This window comes from Odocoileus virginianus, chromosome 27, assembly GCF_023699985.2.
Source record: "Odocoileus virginianus isolate 20LAN1187 ecotype Illinois chromosome 27, Ovbor_1.2, whole genome shotgun sequence".
Taxonomy (NCBI): Eukaryota; Metazoa; Chordata; class Mammalia; order Artiodactyla; family Cervidae; genus Odocoileus; species Odocoileus virginianus.
Window position 1 is genome coordinate 43717734 of NC_069700.1, and position 22870 is coordinate 43740603.

The window sequence follows — 22870 nt, forward strand, 5'->3', positions numbered from 1 at the left end:
ATGAGTAAAGCAAACAGTAGTTTAAAAACCAATTACAGCACTAAGTCATGGGATGTGTTTGCCATTTGTCTGAAGTAATTCCATCTCAATCATGCAAAGTGCCAAACACAAGTCAAGAGACCAAGGTCCAGCCTTGACCCCAGTGATAACTTTGCTGTATGGCTCTGGGCATCCCTCCAGGACATCGTTTCCTCACCTGTGAAGTGAAGAGGCTAAATTTTCTGATTCCTAAGGTTCCCCAGGGCTCTGACTTCTCTGCTAGTTGGGCATCGATTAAACCTGTGGCGACGCGGTCGGTGGGTCCGCCACAGCCGGTGCTGGTGAGGCGCTGGGTCTCTGTTGGCTCCTCAGCAGCCAGCGCCGCCGCCGCCGCCGCCGCCGCCCTAAATGCAAAGTTTAAAATGAAAGGCTCAAGTATGTTTTTTCTCTTTTCTCAACTTTAAAAGAAAATTATATAAATCAGTATTTATGACACTATATTGTCAGCTTTATAACATATACATAGATGTAGTATATATGATAACACAAAGGAGAGGAGACATAAAGCTATATCAGCAAGTTTTCTGTGCTTACTGGAATTAGTATTTATCCAAAGTATATCATGATATGTTAAGGTGGAGATTGTAATTCCTAAAGAAATCACTATAATTCAAAATTACACTGAAATTGAACAAAATAATTTATATGGGTCATAGCTAATACTTAATAAAAGGCAGTAAGGGAAGAAATAGAGAAAAAGGTGTGAAACATTAAAAAAATGAAAAATGGTAAACAAATCTACTCATAATAAATGTGAATGGATTAAACATATGTAGTTTTCTATGCTGCATAATAAGTGATTACAAACCTAGCACCCCAAATCAACACACATTTATTATCTCACAATTTCTGTGGGTCAGGACTTCAAGCATACCTTAACTGGATTCTCTGCAAAGCTAATTTTTTTTTTTTTTTCAATTAAGATGTCAGTTGTGTTCTTATCTGGAGGACTGACTGTAAGATCCACTTCCACACTCACTAAGGACATCAGTAGAGTTCAGTTCCCTGTGGTTATATCATAAGACTGAGGGACTTGACTGGTTGTTGACTAGAGGCTGCCTCGGCTCCTAGTGGCCACCCGTCAGTTCCTTATCACATGGGACTGTCAACATAGCTACTTCCTCAAAGACAGCACAGCAGAGCGTCTTAAGAAAGTCTACTAGCAAAACAGACTCTGGCCATCCTATCACTTTTGCCATATTTTCTTTAGAAAAAATTTTTTTTTTCTTTTTAATTTGGCTGCCTGTGGTCTTAGTTGTGGCATGTGGGATCCAGCTCTCTGACCAGGAGTCGAACCCAGACCCCCTGCATTGGGAGCTCTGAGTCTTAGCCACTGGACCATGGGGGAAGTCCCTGCTACATTCTCTTGGTTAGAAACAATTCAAAGCTCCCAGAGACAGTCTCAAGGTGGGGGATAATAAAAGGTCATAAATATTAGAAGAAGATCATTGGGGGGTCATCTTAGAGTCTGTCTGCCACAGAGGGAACTTCCTTAACCTGATAAAAGAGTATTTATGAAAAACCTATAACTAATATCGTGTTGTTCACTCACTCAATTTTGTCCAGCTCTGCAACCCCAGGGACTGAAGCACGACAGACTTCTAACATTTTATTTATTTTTATTTTTTGGCTGTGCTTTCACTGCTGGGTTTGATCCCTGGTTGGGGAACTAAGATCCTGCAAGCCTTGCTGCTCTGCCGAAAGAAAAGCATGTTGGAGAAAGCCTACATTTCTGTGAACAGATTTGGTAGAAACCAGGGCTCTGAGAACTCTGCCAGTGAGAGTTCAGAAGAAAAGGAGGAACATCTTATTGGAAACTAGAAAAGGGGTAAATCTTTGTTAAGTATTGATAGTAGTGGAAAGCTCAGCTAAATTATCCCCTGCAGTTATGGGGGAAGCAGAATTTTAAGAAATGAACCTGGTTATATAGCTAAGGAGATTTCTGAGCAAAGTGTTGGTGCGCAGAAAATTCCTGTTTAAAAAGTTCCTATTTATGTTACAATAACATGTCAGAGGAAGGAGATAAAGAGGGACCAGGGTTGGCTTATAAAAATTCTCAGACTCTCCAGATGACAAAAAGCCAGGAGGAGACGGAAAGGCGATGTCCTTTAGTTTTTTCATCTTTCGGCTCCATGTCCTTGTCCCAGGCTCTACCATCCTGCCTCAACCTCACTGTGGGCGTTTGAATCTTCTCCCCTTAAACTGCCAAACCATGGAAAAGAGCTTACTCTGAGGCAACTCTGACTCAATGGCTGTCTCATTTCCTCCAGAGCAGGGGAAGGGACCGCCCCTCCCAAATTCCTCATAGTAGTTTCTGGCTTAAACAATAATCCTGCTGGATTTATTTTAATTGGACCTTTTATTTTCCCTCCGGTGTTTCAGATAAAATTAACCTATAACATATGCATTAAAGGTGGAGGACGTGATGATTTGACATATGTTTGTACTGATAAAGGACTGCCAGTGTAACTGAAGGGACATTTTAAATGAGTGGCAGTTCATACCATAAAACTTGGAGGGGGGAAAAAAAATCACCCCAGTGAGAACCTTATTTTTGTGTCATTATTGCCGATTTTCTCCCTAAATATGTAATTTTTTTTTTTTTTCTTGCCCCGCGGTCCTTATCAGGGAAAACGCCTAGTCCACTGGACCGCCAGGGGATTCCTTAATGCTCCGTGTTTTTTTGACATGGCTACCAATTCAGTTTTAATTATTTATCACGTTCCCCCACTTAACATATATATGGCTAAATTTTCCCAAGCTGCTAGTCACTTTTAACTTCTCCGTAGTTTTCCAAATACAGATTAACCTTTTTTGCATTTGGATGAGGAAGAAACCAAAGCTCCGAAGCCGAGAGGCCCGCCTAGGATCTGAAGTCCAAGCGGGTGGGTCCCGTCTAGACCTGGGCTACTGGCTGACTTGCTGTGGTATCGGCTATGCGGGATGCCATATGCTGGGGCTTTCGTTTTCTCCAAATGTTCTTGCCCAGATGGTGTTTTCCTGACGAGCTTATCGCTGAGTGGTGCTCTGTGGTAGTTTCCACCCCACCCCTACTCTTTCTTGCGCTTTCGCGGTTCCAGTTTCTGTAAGGCGCCGCCCCAACTGCGGTCCAGAGCTGGAGTGAGGCGGGTGGTCTCTGACCTGTGTGCCGCATCCCAGCCGTTCTGGGGGCCAATCGGAACAGCTAAGGCGATGCCCCGGGCCCCTGTCCTCTTGCATTTCTTCCTGGCATTCCTGCCAGAGACACAAACCCGTGAGTTGGGAGCGAGGGGTGGCGGGCTGGGACAGTGGGAGAAGCCGAAACCGGCCGAGAGTGGGATTTTTCAGAGCATTGGGAGCTCAGTGGTGACTCCAAAATCTTGGTGCAGGCCGTCACTGGCTTATTTGTGCGGGGTCTGTCAATAAGGGCAGCTAGTGTAAACAAGAGAAGGAAATGGCAACCCACTCCAGTTTTCTTGCCTGGAGAATCCCAGGGACGGAGGAGCCTGGTGGGCTGCCGTCTTTGGGGTCACACAGAGTTGAACACGACTGAAGCGACTTAGCAGCAGCAGCAGCACCGATGTAAACAGGAAAGAAGTTGGCAGATCTCTGAACCAGATCAGAAGTCATAATTCTGTACTCTTGCTCAGAATAGATGTTCCTGGTTTCCCACTCCAGTTTTCTTGCCTGGAGAATCCCCTAGGATTTTGGTGGGCTACAGTCTATGTGGGGTTGCAAAGAGTCGGACACGACTGAGCGACTGAACTGAACTGAACAGTCTATGCAGTCGTTCAGGACGGAGCGGCTAACACTTTAACTTTCATTTTTAAAGCCTTTCGAAGGGCAAAGCCAGAAGCAAAAATTTGGGATGGATGGTATCCAAGGTTTTAGATCATCTTTCTTGACAATTTCAAGTGTGTTTATTTATTTACAAAGTATGTATATGTTCCATTATACCAATACATTATGTAGAGTATACAAATTTACAGAAACAAATCCAAAAAGATGAGACAAAATATTTTGAATAACTTTAAAAAAATTGATCACAGGCTTGATTAATGACAGAGCTGAAAGAAGATAACGTGGCACACACATTCATCTTTTATTCATATGGAGAAAGGGCTTCACTGACATATTCGTTTAAGTATGGCTCATCCAGGAAAACCCCATAGGGGCAAGATGCAAAACTCTGACCACCCACTAAGCTACAATTTTTGTATTTTCCTATATGCAGATCGTTTGCAAAACCATTGTTCCCAGACATAGGTCTCCTAGCACAGTTTCTCAGCAGCTATTGTTGCACTCCAGACTCTAGAAGTGTACCAAGAAAACCAGAAGGAAAGCCAGACTCATGACTTAATTACTGGGTAAAATGTTTCCAGACCAACAAATAAAGCCTCATGGAAAATGAAACAAATTCTTGACATATCTGAATTTATGTGAATTGACATATCTGAAACATATCTGGCAGGGTGAATTTTTTTGTCTTATCTATTTCTGAGCAAGAGAGAAGGCGAAATGGGTTCTAAATAAAGCTTTGCTACTAAGCTGCAGTTTTCTCACCTCTAACATGGAATTTAAGCAGCTACTTCATATAGTCATTAAAAGAATTAAATAATAGCAGACCACAGAGGAAATGCTCCAACAATGATAATTTTTAGGAAACAATTTCTATGCAGGCATAAGTGGTATGGTGAGTGCTTTAATAGGAGTATGGTGTAAACATTTCCATATTTATACATTTCCTATTTGCCTAAATGGAAAGTCACCCAGCCTATGGCTGCTTGGCTGAGCCTTAGAAAGAATAAAGGGGAGTTTGCATTCAGTGTCTTCCTTTTGCTCTTGTTTTTGTTGTTGTTTTCCCACTCCACAATCATTCCCTGGAGTTCAGTGTCTCTGAACATCTAACCACAGCCTTGCTTCCTGCATAGCCCCTGTTAGGTGCAGGGTCACAGTAGGGATCAGCAGAGAGCAGATAGGGACTGCTGGCTTGCATGTCCACTGGGTCCTCAGGAATGACCTCTGAACTGCCGAGGTGCTTCTCAATGGAGTCTAGATCTGAGTGGGGTCAGAGTCAGTTCACAGTGAGAGGGACTTTGTTCATCAGAGAAGGAGCCCATGCCAAGGGGTAGAAGTGCAGAGGTTCTTCTGAAAAAAGAACAATGCTTTTAAAAACAGAAATGCTATGAATAAATAATTTACAGAAGAATGAATTCAACTGGCAGATAAACATGGGATTATGTTTAATACAACTTCATAAATTAAAATGTATATTTTAACTGCCATTTATAGCAGTGTGACTAGACCTAGAAAATATTATATTTAGTGAAATGTCAGACAAAAGTACTATTTGAGATTACTTATATATGGAATTTTGGAGAAGGCAATGGCACCCCACTCCAGTACTCTTGCCTGGAAAATCCCATGGATGGCGGAGCCTGGTAGGCTACAGTCCATGGGTCACTGAGAGTCGGACACGACTGAGCGACTTCACTTTCACTTTTCACTTTCATGCTTTGGAGAAGGAAATGGCAACCCACTCCAGTGTTCTTGCCTGGAGAATCCCAGGGACAGGGGAGCCTGGTGGGCTGCTGTCTATGGGGTCATACAGAGTTGGACACGACTGAAGTGACTTAGCAGCAGCAGCAGCAGCATATATGGAATTTAATACAAATGAATGTACCTACAAAACAAACAGACTCACAGACCTAGAAATAAAATTTGAGATTACAAAGAGGAGAGAACAGAGGAGGGGCAAATTGGGGATGTGGGTTTAGTAGATACAAACTAAGTAAAGAGTAGATAAGCAACAAGGATTTGTTGTATAGCACAGGGAATTATACACACTATCTTTAATCTGTTATGGAATATGTCTTTCAGAATACTGAATCACTATGTTGTACACCTGAAATCAACATGATGTTGTAAAGCAATTGTACTTTTTAAAAATTTGCACTTCGTTCTCATCCCCCCCACCCCCCCACCCTGGGGCCATGGAAAAATTGTCTTCCATGAAACTGGTTCCAAAAAGGTTCGGACTACTGCCCTAGCTGGTAATGTGGGTAGGCCTTATCTGATCAGTTGAAGGCCTTAAGGGGAAGACAGGTCTCCTGTCTACTTCCAGACTGAATTCTACTTTCAGACTGCCTCTGGACATAAACTGCAATATAGTGTCTTCCTTAGGTATCCAGCATGCAGCTCTGCCCTGCAGATTTAGACTTGCCAGCCCTGTAAAATTACATGAGCTAATTCCTTAAAGTAAATCAATCTTACTCTGTATATATGTAAATATATTATTGTTGTTGCTGCTGCTGCTAAGTTGCTTCAGTCATGTCCGACTCTGTGCGACCCCATAGACAGCAGCACTGTACAAATATTTATATGTGTATATTGTTGTTGTTACATACATATAAATATTTGCATAGTGCATACATATATATTTATATGTGTATACATATGTGTGTACATTAATTTATTCAAATTCTCCCAGTGCATACTCTGTGTGCAGTTTAAATTCACTTCTGCAGAGGGTTGTAATTGTCTTTTCATTGTTTTATGTTGTGCCATGTCTCCTATGAGACACACGCTCATTCCCTAGATCCTCATGCAGTAAATTCTGGAGCTCGCTCTGACCCACTGTCGCTTGTTCTCACCTCAGGATCACACTCTCTGCAGTATTTCTACTCAGTTGTGTCTGAACCGGGTCCAGGAGTCCCTTCATTTATGGCTTTTGGCTTCGTGGACAACCAGCCCTTCATTCGCTATGACAGTGAAGAGTTGAAGGCAAAGTCTTGTGTTCACTGGTTGAGCGAGGAGCCAAGTTACTTTGATGATGAGACCAAGATCTTCACAAGTCGGATGAAGATTTTCCACTTAAGTCTGAGGAATGTGCAGCGATATTACAACCAAACCAAGGAGGATGGTCTGAACAGAGCGCTGGCACAAAAGCAAGCAAGTAGGTGCCTCAGAGAAAGCAGAGGGAAGTGGTGCTTGTCACTTCCTACCAATCCCCAGCGGTGAAAGGCTGTCTACAAGTGTTCCATAGGGTCAGGCTGGGGCAGAAGAACTTGTACAAGTTATTACCTGAGAATGAAAGCTGAGCTGGTCTGGTCACAATGGCGTAGGGTCTGTGTGACAAGAATTAATAATTAATAGATTAATTAAGCAGTTTTATTGGGTCATGGATATATGCTGAACATCTTTTGAGTGCTAGAAATGGGGATCCAGAAAAGTATAAACTGATGTTTGTCTTCAAAGAGCTTATAATTCATATGGGAAGGTACTCACACTTCTGTGAAAAGTTTTTTGACCCTTCACTGCATACCCAGCGATGTCAAAGACAGGAACCTCCTTAAATGCCATAGTTTACTGAGATTCATAGATGAGATACCCCAGTGGTCAGAGTTTCATGAATGAGGCAGAACTTTATATAGAACCTGGTGGATGTGTAGTACTTAGGTCTATGAAGAACATAAAAGATGTTCAAAGCAGTAGGAAATTAGGGTGGAGCAAGGCGTGGGGTAGGATTTGTCTTTGTGAGCTCAGGGGATGGATTGAAATTTAATCATTTCTAGTTAATGGCTCTTGAGGGGCCTTGAAGCCCAATCAAGGCATAAGCCAGTGAGAAGTATAATTCAAGCTGAATACTGAGGCTGCTCAACTTTTACCAGTTGATCCTTCTAGGGACATGAATTCAACAAAGGTTTATCCGATGGTTACTTTACAGGCACTGATGTAGACCCTGCCTTTCAAGGGCTCACAGTATAAGAAGAGAGTGATGGTACACAATAAAGTTAGAGTATACAAGTGTTAGACTAGGAACTTTAGCTGCTAATCTGTGGAAACCCAGAAGCGTGTGTGTTGAATCCAGGCTGCAGTGATCTCAGATTTATTCATATTTGACTTTGAAATTCATTTGAGAAATTTTTCAGCAGTTTGGGCTTGTTGATGCTATTTGCTTTCTCTAGTGTCTTGTGTTGTTGTCCTTTAGTCACTAAGCTGGATTGCAAGAGTCGGACACAGCTTAGTGACTAAATAGCAAGTGACCTGACTTAGCGATTAAACAACAGTATGAATATTAGTCTGCTTGGCCTACCATGACAAAATACCACAGACTGCATGATCTAAGCACCAGAAATTTATCTTCTGACTGTTCGAGAGACTGGAAAGTCCAAGGTCAAGGTTCAGCAGGGTTCTCTGTGGTGAGGGCTCACTTCTTGGCTTGCAGTCGGCTACACTCTCTCTTTCCTTGGTGTGTGCCCGTGGAGTGAGGGAGAGATCTCCTTAACTCCTCTTGTCCCTGTTGGATTAGGGCGCCACTCTCATGACCTCATTTAAACTGAATTACTTCCTAGAATCTCCGAATACAGTTACATCAAGGGTTAGGGGTTCAACATATGAATATTGGAGGGATAAAATTTGGTCCATAGCTCTCAAGGAAAACTACTCAGGACACTGTGCCCTCCTGTGTTAATACTGTGAAGTGTGGTCCTGTTTTCAGGAACTTTAGCTTAGAATCTGAGGCTGTTAGCCTAAAAGAGACCTGTTAGGTCATAATCTAACCCTCTATTTATACAAGATAAACATAGAATGAATAACTTGCCCAGATGACACAGTTCATGGCAGAGTTCAAATCTGTAACTCCCAATCCATGGCCTTTTCAATACCTCCTGGGAGCAACCATAGACCATTCCTTACAGCAGAACTGACTGTAAGTAAAAGAGATCGTTATTAGGGCAAAACTAGTTTGTCTATGGAATTTGAATGTCCTCTAAGGAGAAGATAAGAGATGGGAAGGTATGAGGGGCTGGCACCATGGGTGGGAGGCCTTGGGGGCAGACTGTGCCTGACTGATACCACTGTCCTGGGGCTGGGCAGGTCCCCACACCCTCCAGTTCACCTACGGTTGTGAGCTCCTGGAGGACGGCAGGACCACGTGGCACTGGCAGTATGGCTATGACGGTGAGGACTACCTGAGCTTGCATATGGACCCTCTGCAGTACACAGCAGCCACATTCATTGCTCAATACACCAAACAAAAATGGGAGGCCGGTGGGAACTACGAAGAGAGAGACAAGAACTACTTGGAGAAGGAGTGCATCCTGTGGTTGTGGAGATACTTGACGTTTGGAGGGGAGACCTTGAACCGCACTGGTAATGACTTCACACAGCCCACCCACTCAGCCCTTCCCGCATCCCCAGCTTGGGCCATTTTCTCTGCAGAGTGTGGGTGAGGGTGTCTCTTCCAGAACTGACTCAGCACAGGGGTGTGAGATATTTAATGTGGGATGGCTGGGGCCAATGTGCTGATGATGACTTCCCTATAAGTCACAGATGTGGAGTGGGGGGGCTTCCTAGTTTGAGTCTCCTGGGCAATGCCATCTGATCCATCCATTCTTTATTTTTCATTTTTTTAAAATTTATTTTCCTGAAGTATAGTTGATTCACAATGTTGGATTTTTGGTTTTGATTTTCTTTTGACCACACCTCACAGGATGTGGAATCTTACTTCCCTGACCAAGAATTGAACCCAAAACCCCTGCAGTGGGAGCATGGAGTCTTAACCACTGGACCACCAGGGAAGTCCCCTGAGCCACTCATTCTTATTAGTGCCAGGGAAACTACTCTCAGGAGGACACAGAGCTGCTTCACAGAATCTTGGAGATTTTTCTTCCTTTTGGCACTTTCCCACTAGATACACACCTGTATCTAGCAAACATTGACCAAAGACTTGATAAAAGAGTCAAGCGGCTTTGAAGGGGCTCTTATTCTGGAGGAGAACGTTAGACTGAGTTCCCACACCCTTGTTGTGAAGCTGGTTCAGCTTACTGTGGGTCCCTCTACCCTTAGATAGAGGAAGTCCCCTTTCTCCCACTGGTTGGCAGATGAGCCATCAGGAGTTGTGGTGGGTTGGTTTTTGGAGTCGACGCTACTCAGCAAACCCTTGCCTGAGCCCTCCCTGCTTTGTGTACCACAGAGCCCCCCCAAACATACATAACTCATCACCGCATCTCTGACCGTGAGGTCACCCTGAGGTGCTGGGCCCTGGGCTTCTACCCTGCGGAGATCTCACTGACCTGGCAGCGCAATGGGGAGGACCAGACCCAGGACATGGAGCTTGTGGAGACCAGGCCTTCAGGAGATGGAACCTTCCAGAAGTGGGCAGCCCTGGTGGTGCCTTCTGGAGAGGAGCAGAAATACACGTGTCATGTGCAGCACGAGGGGCTTCAGGAGCCCCTCACCCTGAGATGGGGTAAGGAGGGGGATGGATGGTCAACCTTATTATCAGGTAATCAGGAGCCTTCAGGAGAACTTCAGCAAGGTTAGGATTCATGCCTGAGGTCAGGGCCCCTTTCCTTTCTTCCACAGAACCTCTGAAGATCTCCGTTCCCATCACAGGCATCATTGTTGGCCTGGTTCTCCTCGTGGTCATTAGTGCTGTGATCTGGAGGAAGATGTGCTCAGGTAGGGAAGGGAGGGAGTGATCTGAGTTTTCTTGTCTCTGGGTTTCAAACCCAGGTAGAAGTTTGCCTGCCTCGTTACTGGAAAGTAACCTCCACACACGTGTGCTTGGTAAGTCTGGAGCTTTTTGCTTGCACTTATTCTTTGTAAGGCACATGTGAAAATGGAGACCAGTATCAACAGGATGAATCTGGTGATGGGGACACTGAAGGTCAGGGAAGGTCACTGTGAGGACAGGCCTCTGGGAAGGTGGTTGGTTCAGGCCCTGCACACCTTCTTTCTTCATGGTTTTGGTTCTGCCCTGGGTTTTCAGTCACAGTTCTGGAAACTTCCCTGGGGTCTGGGACTAGGTGGTTTCTTTAGGGGCTCATGACCTGTCTTCTGCCTGACTTATCACAGGATATTATCACTCTCCAAGTTGGAAAAATAGAATCTACTCTCAGACTGCAAGTAAGTACCGAGCACAGGTAGGGTCTGATGGCAAACCCTGAGATCCTTGGAATAGTGCACATGGGAGCCGATGGGGGAGCTCACCCACCCCATGATTCCTTCTTTAACCCCATCTCTGGACTCCCGCCAGGTTCTAGATTGTTCTCCCCCAGGCAGCAACAGTGCTCTGGGCTCTGATGTTCTCACTGATCCTAAAAGTGAGACTCTTAAGGGACCCCCAATGGGGGAGAACTTGGGGGCAGAGGGGACACATGGGGTGATGGAAATTCTTTGATGAGACATTTTGAGCGGGGGGTGGGGGGGGCTATTGAGAATGACCGCTTATGATGATTGACCTGAATTTGTTCATGATTATTTTCTTTCACAGTCTAAGAGAATGGCTTTGTCTAGAACTGAGTGATACAAGGTTTGTTGATGCCCCCCACCCTCCTCCTTTGTGATGAGGTGGGACCGGGCAATCTCCATCCTTGTCTTAACTCCATGTTACACTGAATTGCAACTTCTTACTCCTTATTGAAAATAGGAATCTGGATATGAATTCATTTTTTCTATTTATTTATTTATTCTTGGCCCTGAGTCTTTGTTGCTGCCACTGGCTTTCTCTAGTTGTGGTGCATGGGCTTCTCATTACAATGGCTTCTGTTCAGTAGTAGTGGCTCACAGACTTAATTGCTCCATGGCATGTGGAATCTTCCCGGGGCAGGGATCGAACCTGTGTCTCCTGCATTGGCAGGTGGATTCTTAAACACTGGACCACCAGGGGAGTCCTGAATTTGTTTTTTATGATTCTTGTCATGAGGTGGGGCTGGTGGGTTAATTAAAGGCTAGGAAGATTCTTAAATTTTGCGAGAAATGAATGGAAGTGCTGAGAACCTTTTAAAATCTGTGTGTTTGCTATGCTGACTCTGTTGCAGGTGGGGCAGGAGAAGGCTGTGAGGAGCTGAGTGTGGACGGGGCCTGGGCCCAGTCAGAGCATCATGGGCTTTGATATGGTCGCTGCTGTTCTCATCTTCTCAACTCCTTTGTCCTTGTCTCTTCAGTAGAACCTTGTCTCACCAAGACCTGTGATCACAAGGACTGAGCCATCACCTGAACCTTGTCTTGTCTTCTGGACTGTGGCCAGTGAGGACCTTATGTGGCTGGGTCAACCAGGACTCAGGACTGGGTCTGGTCCTCAGTCCTCGTCTTTTAGGTGTTGATTTCTTTTTTCTTTATTTCTATAGAGAATTACTCCTTCTCTTGTTCTTGCATATGAATTCTAGTCTTAATTTCCTCTGGGTGCCCCCCCATCTCTACAGGAGCAGGAGTAACTTTTGCCTGTTATTGTCCCCACAAGGCTCAGGAGGCCCCTGCTCACTGTAGTGCCTTTGGTCTACAGAAATGACTCATCCAGCTCTTACCCTCCTTCCAAGACTGTGTTCTGTGCTCTTAGCTCTAGAAGTGCTAGTGCTGGCTCAAATCCAGACTCATGGATTTATAAAGCTGAGTCTAATTTAGACTTGCAGTGGTTTGGGAAATAGGACCCATAGGTCAGGGACCATTGCTTTCTCGAGTGGGACATGAATTTGTGTGCTGTGGTGTGCAGGAGGGTTGCTGTGGGAGGAAGGAGCTGGGGGAGGGAGGGAGAGCGGCACTTGTGAGAAAAGCAAGGCAGCATTGACACCAGTCAGAGTGAACGTTGTGCTGTAGCTGCTGCAAGACAGCATGTGGCCTTAGGCTACGTTAATAAAGATACTGCCTTTAGAATATGGACTTCCCTGGTGACTCAGATGGTAAAGAGTCTGCCCACAATGCAGGAGACCCGGGTTTGATCCCTGGGTCACGAAGGTCCCTTGGAGAAGGAAATGGCAATCCACTCCAGTATTCTTGCCTGGAAAATCCCATGGACAGAGGAGCCTGGTGGGCTACATTCCATGAGGTTGCACAGAGTCCAACAGAATACAGAGGTGCTGTCCACTTATCATTCATTCACCTAATCTATGTGTTGTGTCAGATACATCACACATTATTTTTGTATCTAAGAAATTTCATAAAACCAAAGTCAGGCAAAGTTATTGGCCTGTGGAGCTTGCTCTAGTGAGAAGGGGCAGAGTGTTCATTATGAGCCTAGTAAGTGAGGGAGTGTTTCCCTTAGAGGTTGGTAAGTGTTCTGAGGAAGGTGACCCAGAGTATGAGTGTGTGGGGACAGGGAAGGTGGCTGTGTTACTAGGGTGGTGAGTGGGCCTCATTGAGAAGCTGACCTTTGAGTAAAGATGTGAAGGACATGAGGGAATGCCCACAAGGATGTCTGGGAGATGTTCTCTCCAGGCAGAGGAGCTTCCGTACAAATGCAGAAGGGCAGGAGAGTGTCTGTGTTCAAGGAAGAGTGAAGAGGAGGCAGATGTGGCTGGTGGAGCAAAGAATTCAGATGAGGTCTCATGTGCGCCCAGATCATGTGGGCTTTGAGAATATTAGATTGACTTTTCTCTGAGGAAGACAGTAGTGCTCCAAGACAGTTTTGGGAGAAGAGGGACCTGGTATGACTTCTTTTTAGAATCATCAGTCTGGCTGCTGTGCTGAGGACAGAGCTAAGAAGTGAAGGGTGAACAAGGCAGTAGTGGAGACTGTAGACATAGTGCAGTGTCCTGGCTGGAGATGTTGGTGCTTGTCTCACGTATGCGCAGGGAAAATATTGCAGAGTGACCAGAACTGGATCTATCTAAAGATGGACTTTACAGCATTTCCTAATGGATTAAGTCTGAGTTGTGAGAAAGAGGACACCCAGACTTTCAGACTATGCAAGTGGCTCAGTGGTAAAGAATCCACCTGCCAATGCAGGAGACCCAAGAGTCGTGGGTTCGATCCCTGGGTCTGGAAGATTCCCTGGAGAAGGAAATGGCAACCCACTCCTGTATTCTTGCCTGGAAAACCCCATGGATAGAGAAGCCTGGTGGGTTATAGTCCATGGGGGTCACAAAAGAGTTGAAAACGACTTAGCAACTAAACAACAACAAAAAAATATGGGTATTCATTTGAGGAAATGCTGAATTTGGATGCCTATTAGAAATTCAAGTTAGGTTGTCAGTTGGGACACGTTTGGAATTTAGGAGAGATGTTTTGGGTGGAGAAATAGATTTTGGAAGTGACACCATATAAATGCTATTTATAAGCTGAGGACTGCTGAGAGTGATTAGAAGAGGAAGGAACAAGGGCTGAACCCTGGACCTCACAGCACTATACAGTCTGATCAGATCACGCACCTGAGCAGACTGCACAATTCTGACACACGTCTAGACAGCACAGAGACCAGTTAGTCCCCGACTTACCTGTGCGTGAGAATTCCCCGGACATCTCATTAAGTTCCAGTGGTCCAAAGTAGAATGTAAGAATCCGAACTTAAAACAAGGTTGGTGCTGATGCTGCTCATCTTCAGAGCACACATTTAGTAGCAAGAACATAGAGCAGGATTCTCACATGGCTGTTCATCAGCCTCACCTGTAGGCTTGTTGAATAAGTAAGTCTTGGGCTCTGTGCTCAGCTTTCTGAGATGGTGGGTCTAGAGAGAGGCTTGAGTATTTTGCAGCAGTACCTATAAGCAGTCTTAGGTCTTAGCCAGGTTGTGGACGACTGCCAAGGGTCAGTGATCAGAGCGCTCAGGTTGGGGAAGCGTCTTAAATCTACAATTAAATGTTTTTTCCTGGGAAGAAAAAAACAAGACATCTGCTGGGACATTTATGTTGTTTGCCCTACCCTGGGATATATAGCCAGGTGGAAAACTGAGGAAGTGGTTATCAGCTCAGCATAAAGAACATCTCTGAATGCTTATTCTCTGAAACTACTATTCCCTGCGTTGACTTCTCACTCACATCTTGGTGCAATCAATGCATTCCAAGTTTTTCTAATTTAAAAATGTATATGTGTGTGTGTGTGTGTGTGTGTATGTGTGTGTACATATGCTTACATACTTGGCTCATTTTATTTCAGGGACTGAGTCAGCACATTCAGGAACAAAATTCGTGATGTCATTCTAAACTGAATTACATACAGGAACCACTGCTCTGTTGCTGGGCACAGTTACCTTTTTTACGACGACACCCCTGATGCTGGACACTCAACTATGTGGCTAGAACTGCTATCACTATTGCTGTTGGCAACTGAATGTCACTACTGCCACTCACCACCTTTGCCAAAAGCCTTGAGCACACACCCAGCAAATATGTGTCATTATGTCCTGAGTCACAACTCAGCATGTGTCATGTGACTAAGAGTTCCTCATCTTTCCCAGCTGTATATTTGGGGAACTTGAGTATTCCTCTCTCTCATGGAAGGATGTAGTCTGTCTTTCAAGACTCTTTCATATTGCAGCTGATATCACAGAAATACAAAGGAGTATGAAAGACGACTATGAATGATTATACAGCAAACAAACTGGAGGAACTAGAAGAAGTGGATGAACACAACCTACCAAGACAGAATCATGAAGAAACAGAGTAGCTGAACAGGTCAATAACAGGTAAGAAGACTGATTCAATAATCAAAAACCTCCCAGCGCATGGGAAAGCTTGACAGCTTCATGTAAATCAATGAAATTAGAGCATTCTCTCACAACATATGCAAAAATAAATTTAAAATGATTTAAAGAACTAAGTGCAATACTTGACACCATACATCTCTTAGAAGAGACTATAAGCAAAACATACTGCTGCTGCTGCTAAGTCACTTCAGTCATGACCAACTCTGTGTGACCCCATAGACGGCGACCCACCAGGCTCTACCGTCCCTGGGATTCTCCAGGCAAGAACACTGGAGTGGGTTGCCATTTCCTTCTCCAAAGCATGAAAGTGAAAAGTGAAAGTGAAGTCGCTCAGTCGTGTCCGACTCTTGTGACCCCATGGACTGCAGCCTACCAGGCTCCTCTGTCCATGGGATTTTCCAGGCAAGAGTACTGGAGTGGGGTGCCATTGCCTTCTCCGATAAGCAAAACATACTTGGACATAAATCATAGCAGTATTTTCTTAGATTAGTCTGTTCAGTTCAGTCGCTCAGTCGTGTCTGACTCTTTGTGATCCCATGAACCACAGCATACCAGGCCTCCCTGTCCATCACCAACTCTGGAGTTTACTCAAACTCATGCCCATTGAGTCGGTGATGCCAGGGAGGCCTGGTGTGCTGTGGTTCATGGGGTCGCAAAGAGTCAGACAACTAGTCTTTTCAAATGAGTCAGCTCTTTGAATCAGGCGGCCAAAGGATTGGGAGTTTCAGCTTCAGCATCACTCCTTCCAATGAACACCCAGGACTGATCTCCTTTAGGATGGACTGGTTGGATCTCCTTGCAGTCCAAGGGACTCTCAAGAGTCTTATCCAATACCACAGTTCGAAAGCATCAATTCTTCAGTGCTCAGTTTTCTTTATAGTCCAACTCTCACATCCATACATGACTACTGGAAAAACCATAGCCTTGACTAGACGGACTTATGTTGGCAAAGTAATGTCTCTGCTTTTTAATATACTGTCTAGGTTGGTCATAGCTTTCCTTCCAAGGAGTAAGCGTCTTTTAATTTCATGGCTGCAGTCACCATCTGCAGTGATTTTGGAGCCCCAGAAAATAAAGTCTGACACTGTTTCACTGTTTCCTCATCTATTTGCCATGAAGTAATAGGACCAGATGCCATGATCTTAATTTTCTAAATGTTGAGCTCTAAGACAACTTTTTCACTCTCCACTTTTACTTTATCAAGAGGCTCTTCAGTTCTTCTTTGCTTTCTGCCATAAGGGTGGTATCATCTGCATATCTGAGGTTATTGATATTTCTTCCTGCAATCTTGATTCCAGGTTGTGCTTCTTCCAGCCCAGCGTTTCTCATGATGTACTCTGCATATAAGTTAAATAAGCAGGGTGACAATATATAGCCTTGATGTACTCCTTTTCCTATTTGGAACCAGTCTGTTGTTCCATGTCCAGTTCTAGCTGTTGCTTCCTGATCTGCATACAGGTTGCTCAAGAGGCAGGTCAGGTGGTCTGGTATTCCCATCTCTTTCAGAATTTTCCACGGTTTATTGTGATCCTCACAGTCAAAGGCTTTGGCATAGTCAATAAAGCAGAAATAGATGTTTTTCTGGAACTCTCTTGCTTTTTCAATGATCCAGTGGATGTTGGCAATTTGATCTCTGGTTCCTCTGCCTTCTCTAAAACCAGCTTGAACATCTGGAAGTTCTCAGTTCACATATTGCTGAAGCCTGGCTTGAAGAATTTTGCGCATTACTTTACTAGCGTGTGAGATGAGTGCAATTGTGTGGGACCTAGTTAAACTTAAAAGCTTTTGGATAACAAAGGAAACCATTAATGAAGTGAAAAAAACAGCCTGCAGAATGGGAGAAAATATTTGCAAAGGATGTGATTGACAAGAAGTTAGTATACAAAATATACAAACAACTCATACAACTCAGTATCATAAAACAAATTCCCAACCGAAAAATAGGCAGAAGACATTTCTCCAAAGAAGACATACAGGCTTTCCTGGTTGTCCAGCAGTTAAGAATCCGCCTTGCCACATGGGGGCCGCCTGTTTGATCTCCGGTCCAAGAAGATCCCACATGCCACGGAGCAACTAAGCTGGTGTGCTGCAACTACTGAGCCCATACATCCTGGAGCCTGTGCTCCACAACAAGAGGAGCCACTGCAATGAGAAGCCCAAGCACCGCAACTAGAGAGTAGCCCTGATTACACAACAAACAACTCAGTTTAAACTCTGTGAAAGTGAAGTCGCTCAGTCATGTCCGACTCTTTGCAACCCCATGGACCCCCTGTAGCCTACCGGGTTCTTCCATCCACAGGATTTTCCAGGCAAGAATACTGGAGTGTGTTGCCATTTCCTTCTCCAGGAGATCTTCCCGACCCAGGGATCGAACCCCGGTCTTCTGCACTGTAGGCAGACGCCTTACCGTCTGAGCCATCAGGGAAGTCACTCTGTACTAGGGATTATATAACAATGATGTATCCTGCTTGAGGACAGTTTGTCCTTCCTGAAAACCTGACTAATCCTGATATCTTAGAATGTATACTATGGGAGTGGGTCTGGTAGGATCTTGCTATTGTTAAGTTCTAATCCTGTTATCCTAAAATGTAAGTTGTAGGAGTGGGTCTGGTTAAATTTTTACAAACTTGAGACATTCTTTTGATTTATTGTAATAACTAATTTAAAAAGTATATATTCTTTTTAATGGCTGAGTAATATTCCATTGTGTATATGTACCATAGCGTTCTTATCCATTCGTCTGCTGATGGGCATCTAGGTTTCTTCCATGCCCTGGCTATTATAAACAGTGCTGTGATGAACACTGGGGGAGGGAGGTGGGAGGGGGATTCAGAATGGGGAACACATGTAAATCCATGGCTGATTCACGTCAGTGTATGGCAAAAACCACCAAAATATTGTAAAGTAATTTGCCCCCAACTAATAAAAATAAATGAAAAAGAAAAGTAAGCCAACAGTTGTTGTTGAGTCAAAAAAAAAAAAAAAGTATATAATTCCCTTGCTAACACTAGTGATGGGGGCACTGTCTGTCTGGCTTCTGACATTTGTGTCAGAAGCTTTCTCTGCCCCTTTTCACTGTAATCAAACTTCTGCCACACAAGAGCCCTGAGTGGTCAAGCTTGGTCTCTGGTCCCGAAATTAAATCTTCGGCGATCACGAATCTGACATCGTTCACCGTAAGCTATCACAAGCACAAGGTTGAAAAATCTCAAATAATAAAAAGTGTATACAATGAAAAGTAAAATTTTCTCCCCTATCCATCTACAGTTTTTTCCAGATTTTCTTCCTGGACCCAACCACTGTTGCTGGTTTCTATAGTGTTATAGAGGGAGATTTCCCTTTTTATCAGGTGTCATTTTACTACACGTTCTATCTGAACCTTTGTTTTTCAATTTAAAATATATTCTGAAAATATTCAATTTTTTTACAGGCAAATCTGATTTAGTTTAAGATAAAAATTATGACATTCTTGATTTTTAAAAATTTACCAAGTATAACAAAAACCATCCTTATTCCATAATAATGGTTTTATTGGGGAACAAAGTCACCCAGATTAAAAACTATCCATTCTCCAGCCTTTCTTGAATTTAACCATGTCTGTGTGACTAAATTATGATCAATACGATGACCCAGATACTAAGTATTCCATTCTGCCTTTAAAGGGCTTCCCCTCTCCTCCTCTCCTGCTCTGGTTGCTTATGGACCATGAACATGGTCTGAGGTACCTTGTGTGTAGTTGCTCAGTCATGTCCAACTCTTTACAACATCATGAACTGTAGTCCGCTAGGTTCCTCTGTCCATGGGGATTCTCCAGGCAAGAATATTGGAGTGGGTTGCCATGCCCTCCTCCAAGGGATCTTCCCAATCCAGGGATCAAACTTGGGTCTATCGCATTGCAGGCAGATTCTTACTGTCTGAGCCACCAGATGACCAAGACCAAATGGAACTGGAGGTTAGGTTGTTTGGCCCAAGAGTGATTTGACTGACTGCTGAGCAGTTTCAGTTGATTGTGGTATGAAGGTGAGAGTCTTCGGTACCTTCCTTGTGTGGATAAAACCATAGTTGGCAGAATTCGAACCTTTGTGGGGAAAGCCCAGTGGATTTCAAGTCCATCACCTTAACCACTTGGCCATGACTACCTTCAGGTGCCTTGGGTCATCCCAATAAGGGCACCACCCCAGGAAAAGCAGAGAACGAAGGTAGGTCGTAGGAACCCTGGATGCCTGGATACTTTTGTGGTACAGAACCCCTCTAGCAGTCCTGGAACTGCCTGCCTCACTATCATAGGAAACTCTTCCATCCTGTTTAGATCACTATTATTTGGGTTTCTGCTACACACACTGAATTAATACTTGTTGAGAGAATAGGACTTCCTAGGAGTGTGTGGCTGTGGTGATCTGTTCTGATATGAGCAGAGATCCAGTTGCAGTGTCACCACTGTTGGCTCCTGGGTGGGACATTATTCTGAATTAAAGTAAGGGGAGCTGGGTCCCAGGTGCAGCATGGGGAGATTGGAGACTCACCCTTCTAATCTTTCCGGCCCTGGGACTCACCAGGTGCTAGGTTTGGAAGTCTTTGTTGCTACACTTCCTGTTTTCACTACAGATCAGATTCCTTGTTTGTTTTATGACTTGTTTTGGAGGCAGCAAATTGTGCTCAGAGATTGAGATTGTCTTTGCCAATAGTTTATTTAACAGAGGTTCACTGTGAAAATCATAATAATTTCAAAAGCCAATAGCATACAAGATAATGTCTTTTAATAAGCTAATAAAGAAATAACATACTCCAAACAAATGATTAACTACACTGTTGTTCTAGGCAAGGAAATATGACAGAGGTAATGTCCAAATATACCATGAGGCACATCTTTTATGGCAGTTTGGTTTCTCGGGAGAGAAGGTTTTGCTAGAGCGTGTGGCTAGGGAACGTTGGCCCCTGCGTTGGCAGGAAGAGGCGGCTGCTCCGAGGGTTATCTCTCCAGGGACATTGCTTGGCTCGTGTCTCTGCCAATAACGAGGGCCTCAGTGGAGCGGTAACAGTTGTCCCTTTCCTTCCTGAGACTGCTGCATGGTTGGATATCACTGCCGACCAAAGAGGTGCCTTGGCCAAAGCAGGAGCATGCGTCTCAATACCTTCAGAGAGCTAGATCTACAAAGGAGAGTTTGCCCTGACTGAAACTCTCAGATACTCCTCCCTATCTCTTGTTTTTTTATATTCCAGCTGTCCCTTTGTCATAGTTGTTTCTGCACATATTCTTATCAGTAAGTCCCCAGCAAGCCTCTCAGCAACTGGGCTGCTAAGTTCCTGTCAGTCAACAGCAGAGGACACGATGACAGCCTTCACAGTTTACTTCATTCTTATATCAAAACAACAGTACTTCGAAGAAAAAAAATTTTTTTTTTGCTCTTAGCCATAAACAAGTGGATTAAAATGACTCCACTTAAGGTGGAAGATCTGGACGAGGGGATCTGAAATAATTTCAAATCAATAGACAACAGTCCTTGTTGTTTAGTCACTGCTAGTGGTCTCTCTCTCCTCCTCCTCCAGTCTGACGGCAGGGTCCCTGACGGATGAGATCCAGAGGAGGAACTCCTTAGATGGAAAAGGAATGCAAGGTCACTTGACATTGGTTTTCACTGGGAATTTCTGCTTTCCCAGCCTGGCTTGGACAACTGAATTTGAGACAACTGATCCCAGTTCCCTCATATCCTGTCCCTGGTCGTCGCCAAGTAAATATTCCATCACCCACTTCTTGAATTCTATTTGCTACTAGTAAGCCACTATCTACAGCTTATACTCTAAGGGTTAAAGTTATACATGGTCATAGATGCCAAAAGATGAAGATTTAGGGGAGGATCTTAGAGTCTGTCTGTTTACCACCCAGTAATTTTGTGATGAAAAGAGTCAAATGTTGTTAGCTAGAAACTAAAGGTAAAGAAATGAAAAGAAGGCCAACTTTGTTAATAGTTAATGTTCTCTCATTTTTCTCCTGGACCAAAGAATTCTCAAGAGTCTTTTTATTTAATAGTGACATGGTTTAATAATCAGTATAGGGAGGGGGGATCGGGATGGGGAACACATGTAAATCCATGGCTGATTCATGTCAATGTATGGCAAAAACCACTATAATATTGTAAAGTAATTAGCCTCCAATGAATAAAAATAAATGGGAAAAATAATAATAATAATAATAATCAGTATGACCTTAAATAGCTTAGGAAGTATTATTATGTACCAAGGGATGCACATGACCCAGACCTGACCAATCAGGGTGTAACCACATTATGCCACATCTGCCTAGCAACAGGGATTGGTCCAAAGGTAACTGTCTCTGGTCCTTTATGTATGGACATGGTGAGAAAGAGGTTTATCTTTCTGCTTAAGTTGTTTAAGCGGGGCAGTGTGAGGCAGGTTAGAGATGACCTTGGGTACTTTCCCTAAGAATAGAGAGAGAGATCTGACAACAAGTTTGAGTCCCTGGATCAAGTCCTGTCTCAAGTTAGCCCCGTCCTTGCCCACTCAGGTAAATCAACATGTTTAATCTCTTCTGCTAAAAGTGTAACTTGTGACTGAAAGAGTCCTGCCACAATAATGTGAATACTGATATTATTTTGGATGTGAGGGCAATCTGGTTTCAACACCTGTCACCTCATTTATCACCCGGGTTGATTCAGCTGATCTGGCTGGTCAGGCGGGAGTCCCCTTCCCCCTCACTGCTCCATGTGCGTCCCTCTCAAAGCTGCATGCATGGTCGAAGAGGATGACCATCCCTGGTAGAAGAGGGCCGGTCTTTGGTCAAGGGTATTACGAGTAGCTGCACTCCCTTGCTAGAACCTCCAAACAAGCAAATATTTTATTTTTAATGGGGGCCCAGTAGAATTTAGTGTTCTCTCCATCACTCAGCTCCAATGACTAGAAGTATAACCTCTATACTTACATTACTATGTGAGCCCTTGGATAATAGTTCTGAGTGATGCTCTGTGGGAAGCAAGGGCAAAATCCTACCTGGAATACAAGTCAGCCCAGATCAAGATCAATCCGTGATATTTCCAGGATGGAAGAGTAACAGTATAATCAATTGCAGGATTTCTCTGCTGGTCCAGTGGTTAAGAGCCCACCTGCCAATGCAGAGGACATGGGTTCCATCTCTGGTCCAGAAGATGCCACACGCGCGGAGCAGCTAAGCCTATGAGCCAAAACTACCAAACCTGCGCCCCCTAGAGCCCATGCTCTGAAACAAGAGAAACCCGCACAATTAGAAGCCCGCGCACCACAAACGGAGAGCAACCCCAGCTTGGCGCAACTGGAGAAAAGTCTGCTCAGCAGTGCAATCAAAAACAAATTAATTTTAAAAATCACATTTGGCACATCTGCTGCAATTAAACTAATTCGAGTTAAGTTCTTAGCAGTCCACTGTCATCTACCACT

The 22870-nt window shown here is 44.1% G+C and overlaps 1 protein-coding gene across 15 annotated transcripts in view; it reads left to right on the plus strand.

Annotated features, from left to right (window-relative positions):
* The window catches only part of LOC110134361 (BOLA class I histocompatibility antigen, alpha chain BL3-7-like), a 41063-nt gene extending 22672 nt beyond the window's left edge, over positions 1 to 18391 (plus strand). For 3 of the 15 annotated variants that reach the window (XM_020888788.2, XM_070456856.1, XM_070456855.1), the window contains 6 exons: positions 6677 to 6973; positions 8896 to 9171; positions 9995 to 10270; positions 10387 to 10482; positions 10879 to 10929; positions 14893 to 18391. In XM_020888788.2, coding sequence (XP_020744447.2) covers positions 6677 to 6973; positions 8896 to 9171; positions 9995 to 10270; positions 10387 to 10482; positions 10879 to 10929; positions 14893 to 14939 — 1043 coding nt within the window. In that variant the 3' untranslated portion in view covers positions 14940 to 18391. Of the gene's footprint in view, positions 1 to 3110; positions 3293 to 6676; positions 6974 to 8895; positions 9172 to 9994; positions 10271 to 10386; positions 10591 to 10878 lie in introns of those variants that run through there. The other 12 variants (XR_011483990.1, XM_020888791.2, XM_020888792.2 and 9 more) reach the window with 12 other exon arrangements.
* The last annotated feature ends 4479 nt before the right edge of the window (positions 18392 to 22870 follow it).